This window comes from Tupaia chinensis, unplaced genomic scaffold, assembly GCF_000334495.1.
Source record: "Tupaia chinensis unplaced genomic scaffold, TupChi_1.0 Scaffold000259_1, whole genome shotgun sequence".
Taxonomy (NCBI): domain Eukaryota; kingdom Metazoa; phylum Chordata; class Mammalia; order Scandentia; family Tupaiidae; genus Tupaia; species Tupaia belangeri.
Window position 1 is genome coordinate 1,071,128 of NW_006159739.1, and position 6,031 is coordinate 1,077,158.

Genomic DNA, 6,031 nt, shown 5'->3' on the forward strand with positions numbered 1-6,031 from the left:
TTAGAAATGAGTTCTGTCTCAGGACCAGCAGGTGGCGTGGTGGTTAGGTGCTCCCACATGGCTGACTGTGGTTCGAGTCTCGGACCTGGGGGCTTACTTTCTCAATTTCCCTCTCTCTATCTCTCTGTCTCTCTCCAGTAAGCATATATGGCCTACAGCAAATTTTAAATAAGTGATAATAATAATAAAATTAAATCCTTTTTTAAAAAAAAAAGAAAGAAAAAGAAATTATGTCTTTATCTGCCTACCTCAAATATGAGGTCTTAGGACCAGCAGATGGCATGGTGGTTAAAGTGTTGGACTCCCACGTGGCTAACCATGGTTCAAGTCCCAGACCTGGCAGGTTACTTTCTCACTCTCCCACCCTGTTTTTCCCTGGTGAGTATACACTCCTTATAGCAAACTAAAAGTAATAATAATAATAAATTTTTAAATTAAATAAATAATTCTTTAAAAAGATAAAAAAGATGGAGCCTATTCTAAGTATTAGGCAAAGTGGGTTCATAATAGTCGATTTTATTTTAAAATGTTACACCTGGGTTGGAAATATGAACTGAAATTTTCAGTAGGCTGAGAGAAGAAAAAGTACACTTATAAATTCTTGAGATCCAATGCAGTGTGGATGAAATGCCACCAATCTCCTTTCTTTTCCTTTCCTTTTTATTTTGTTTGTTTGTTTGTTTGTTTTGTTTACATGGTGAAGAATTTATCCCTCCAGAGGGCAGGCAGCCTCTAAGACTGAGGCGCTGACTTGATGAGTAGAAAGAAACGGATCTAAGCGCAGAGCCCAGTTCATTTCATTTAACAACTGCCTGGGACTAGATCACGTGATGTTTGCTAAATTTACCAAGTAACAAAATCCCAGGAAAACAACAAAATTGGGAAGTCACATGACTTCTCTGCCATGATCTCAGTCCTCTAACTCAATTCTCAACATTTTAAAGAAGGGCTCTATGAGAAAAGTTTCTGGTAGTCTTCGCTTTTTAAGCATGTACTTGAAGAAGTCAGGAACTCTTCCATGCTCTCCGTGGGAATTCACAGAGCTCTCTTCTTTCTACACCTCCTAGTAAGGGTGACTAACTCCTTTCCCCGCTCCCCCTGTCTGGACAAGCTAAGTATTTCCCTTCCATATGGCACAAAGCCTTCTGTCTGAGGGCTTAAAGGTCAGGTGTCTCAGAACACAATATATATAACATATGTCATCTAAAAATATAGACCAGTAGTGTAAGGGAAACGCACCATCTTCCTCTTTTTTAGGGTAAAAAGTTTATTTACTAATAACAGAGGAGACGTGAATCTTCACCCATAAGAGAATCCAAACATAAGGATCATTTTAATCTGTTCCCTAAGGTGTTCTTCATGTGTGCTTTCGGCTAGAAAGCACATTGCTGTTTCAACTGCAGCCAAACACTGGAATTAGAATTTCCACTGCATTTAATGATTTCCAGTCAGAGCCTCTAGTGAGCATAAGGGAAGGCCATTAGCACATTAATAGAAAGGACTGCCATTTTATCTTTAATTCCTTTGGGTACTAACAGGTGCTGACGGGATATTAGCTGACACCCCCGACCCCCGCCAAGTGACAGTGCATAGAGCAACTAGGAGAACCAGGACCGCTCACGTGTGAGGTCTGAAAGCCCTGCCAAGGGGGACAGGGAGCAGCGGGTGGGAGGAAAATGACAGCCAGCTCCTATACTGGTGGCCTCTGCTCCATCCAGATTTCTGGAGTGGGCTCAGTGGGTGGAAATAGAAGTGCCAATGGTGTGCGCCCAGCTGAAACACCAGATGTAAATCTCTCACTTGCCATGGCATCAGCTGAAATATATTCAGTTGCTTAGAAAAAGCATTTTTAACAACGGAATAGAAGTGGGAGTCAGATTTAGTTGTTTTACACAATCTCTCAAATCACCAGGGAGCCCCAGGAGCAAGACCTGAAATGAATCAGGCTAAGGCAACTAAAAAATTACCTTACAGTGGTTAAGAAACCTATTAGCTTCCTTTCTGTCAATGAAAATCTCAGTATATTAAGTCTGTCCAGCACTGGGTGACTGGAAGGTACAAGAAGACCCTTGACAACTTGGGAACCAGGAAACTCTATATAATGTGTGGATATATTTCAAACAAATTCAATTTAATCCAATTATCATATACTGAAAACCTAAAAACATCAGGTATTGTATTAAATTCTGAAAACATAAAGATAAACAAAATTGGCTTTGTTCCTTTAAGCGCAATTTAACGGGGGAAGAAACAGACATGTTCGGATGGATATAATGGGACACGTGTCCAGCTAGTCATCCAGTAGGTGGCTATAACTCCTCCACAAATTGGAAAGGCCCTTGGAGATACCGTCTGAGCTCATTCCCACTGACAAAGAGCTTGTCAGGGAAGGGCAGTTCAGGCCAAAAGAGGGGTAAGGACGAAGTCAGGAAACATCACTCCCTCGCTCCACCTGCAGCGCGCCTGCTCTCCACCTGTGCTCTGCTAACTTCTGATCATTCTGGGCACTCGGCTCGAGCCCTGGTTAGTGGAGGGACAGATGTTCCTGGCATGGCTACTTCTTCCTCCACCCTCCCTGGACACAAGCCAAGTGTGGCCCCTTGGATCCTTGGTGTCCTGTACAAAACATCAGGTAATTTAACACAATACCTGATGTTTTTGTGGATGCCCTGCACATAGTGAGAATGATTCCTATTTATCTGGCACTTCCAGCAGACAGGACAGGGGTTGACATACAGCCTGCTCCACAAATGTCTACCACTTGTTGGGCGAACATTTGGGGGAACACAGGAATTTCGTGGGTCTGACCACTTTGCACTTCAGGATCTGAGGCAAGAGATGAAGTGGAAAGGGCTAGAAGATCTACCTGCCAACAGGGTATGGGCTCCATCATACTTACCGACTGAGGGTTCATTTTACCGGTCATCAAAGCCAGCAAGTCCGAGTCAGCCATCGTGATTGTGCAGTCGGCTTTCTGATCTAAGCGATCACAGGGGAAGGAGGAGAGAGAAGAGTGTTCAGCTTCACACATAGGTTTTAGCCCGGAGCCCCTGACTGCGACAGAGCTGCACCCAGCCCTGAAGCAGTGAGGGGAAGTGGGTGCCCACGTGCACCTCTACAGCAGCCTGGTCCGATGTGGCATAAACCACAAGCAAACTCAGTATTTAACAAGAAGGAATTGATTAAATAAATAATGATAAATTCATATAATGGTATACAATGCAACCATTTTAAGAAATAATATGGATCCAGACTTACTGACCTGAAAAAATACACATGCCATCTGGCAAGTAAAAGCATTTGGGGGGCAGCAGGTGGTGCAGTGGTTAAGGCACTGGACTCCCACATGGCTGACTGGTTGAAGTCCTGGATCCAATGGCTTGAAAGTCACATTGAATACGTGTGTGTGCATGCCCAAATCCTGAGAGGAGAATGGAGGAGCAGGGAATGCAGTGGCCATCCTCCTGGAGGATGATTTCTTACTTTTCCTTTCTCTGTCTCTCTTCCGTAAGCAAACGTGCCATTTGGCAAAAACCTTAATTTTTTTTTTTTTAAATAAATGTAGAGTAATTTAAACTCTCTTATAACATGGAAGGGAATGTAAACCAACACATCCAAACCTGTTTGGCTACACTGTACCTTATGACCTCGCCTTGCCATCCCCAGGTAGGCGCCCAATGGAAATGAGTACATATGTCCATAACAGACACGAGACTGTCCACACAGCTTTCGTCATCAGACCCCAAAATGGAATCAACAAAAAAATACATCAGTTATATAATGAGAAAATTCTGTTCTTCACACAGTATAAACAAAACTATTGCTTTGTGTAACAAAATTAGTGAATCTTTTTATTTTTAGAGATTTTTGCCACAGAGTGCGTGCACTTGCTAGAGAGATGGAGAGACGGAAAAGAAGCAATCTCTCCCCACAGTCCCTTCTCTATTCTCCCCTTGGGATTTTGGGCACTCATGCACACATGCCTGGCATGAGTTTAAACTACCGGGTCCAGGACTCGAACCATGGTTGACTACGTGGGAGTCCAACAACACAAGCATTATGCCATCTGCTGGTCCCCAAATGAGTGAATCTCATACTGCTGAGCAAAAGGCAGACCTAAAAAAGAATAAATATCGTATTTGTTCAATAGAATGAAAACCAATCAACAGAATGAAGACCCTTGTCAGTCTTATTTACAGCTATTTCCCCAGGCCCTTGAACTGTACTTGACACATAAATGGCAATCAATAAATAGTCGTTGAATAGATGAATAGATTACATAGAATCCAAAAGATTGTCAAATTACGGCCCCTTCCTTAGCTGATCATGTAGTCTATGCCTTACCAGAAGAGGCATGTGGGGCCAGCAGGTGGCGTGATGGTTAAAGTGCTGGACTCCCACAGGGCCAACTGTGGTTTGAGTCCTGAACCTGGCAGCGTGCTTTCTTACTTTCTCTCTCTTTCATGAGCATACATGTCCTATAGGAAATTAAAACAATAATAATAATAAATAAATAAAACTAAATAAATAATTCTTAAAAGAAAGACACATGTATAAACTGTTAAAGCACAGCATGCCCTATTTTTAAATAACTAAAACAAGGTACGAAAAAAGTATTTTTTTTTAAAGAGCGATTTTTGCTATAAGGCATGTGCACTCACTGGAGAGACAGAGACAGAGAGACAGAAAGAGAAATCACCCCCCCAGGGGGATGGCCATGCCATAATCCCTTCTCCTTTAATCTCTGGGGATTTGGGGCATGCACACACACGTGCCCAATGTGAAATTTAAGCTGCCAGGTCAGGGACTTGAACTGCAGTTAACTACATGGGAGTCCAGCGATATACCATTACACTATCTGCTGGTCCCAGGAGAAAAAATTTTTTGTATGTTTTGCAATTCAGGGATAGCCCCTAAAAATACTGAGATTCATGGTCATTTCACCTCACCTGCTAACAAATATTTTTTCTTTTTATTGCAAAAAAGGTCTAAAGCCTTAAAAATGAAGGAACTTACAGTCTAGAAAATCCAGTTCTACTGCAGATATAGAACATCATAAAGCAGGGGAAGAAGGCTAACAAATCGAGGTAGCTGAATCTGATCTTAACATTCTAAGATCCTAATATTCTAAGACTCTTCGTCATTGAAAGGGGACTTTAGGAAGTGAAAGCTGCTGCTACAGTATCCCTACGCGGAGCACTTTACATACCGATCTCATTTGATCTTTACAACTGTCCTATGAGAGTCAGAGAGGTCAAATAACTTGCCCGAGATTATACAGCTAGTAAGTGGCTGAGCTAGGTCAGAATTCAGATTCCTGAGGCTGAAGCCCATACTTACATTCCTGAATTCAACTGTTTCCTCTTGATATGGGAAGAAAGCAAACATTCAACAGCTCAGGGTTTTTTTTTTTTAAATGACAGAGTACACATGTGCATACGAGAAAGAGACAGAGAAGGGGGGCGAGAGAGAGCAGGAAGGGAGAGAAGGAGGGACAGAAAGAGAGACAGAAGAGAGAAAGCACCCCTCAATGGACCTGTCATGCTGCAACCCTTCTTTCTCCAATTCTCCATCTCAGGATCCTGGGCTCACATATGTGTACCCAGCATGTTTTCCAAGCCTCCAGGACTGGGACTTAGACTCCAGTCAGCCATGTGGGCTCCACTTTTCTCCACAGTGTTTGACCACTGCACTACAGGGCCAGCTCTCACAGCTCAGTTTTAAGTGAGATGAATTCCAGATGCTTCCCCAGTTCCCAAGCCCTTTTGAGGGGCTTCTATAAGTCTACATGTCCAAGTGAAATTGATGCTTAACATTTAGGTTCTGGAGAAAACAACGGTTTACTCAGCCCTTGCTATGCTAAGTGCTTTATGAATCTTATATCTCATTTATTCCTTACAACATTTCTATGGATAGAAATGGTTCTCACCATTTTCTAAACGAGACTATTGGACTCAGGGAAGGTAAACACACTGTAAATGACAGAACCAAGATCTGAACCCAGGTTAGGGTGTCTCTAAAGGTCACACTC

General features: G+C 42.5%; 1 protein-coding gene across 2 annotated transcripts in view; it reads right to left on the bottom strand.

Moving 5' to 3' along the window:
- The window catches only part of SCP2 (sterol carrier protein 2), a 106,733-nt gene that overhangs the window by 1,226 nt on the left and 99,476 nt on the right, over positions 1–6,031 (bottom strand). For both annotated transcript variants that reach the window (XM_006149379.2, XM_006149378.3), the window contains one exon: positions 2,900–2,979. In XM_006149379.2, coding sequence (XP_006149441.1) covers positions 2,900–2,979 — 80 coding nt within the window. The remainder of the gene's footprint in view (positions 1–2,899; positions 2,980–6,031) is intronic.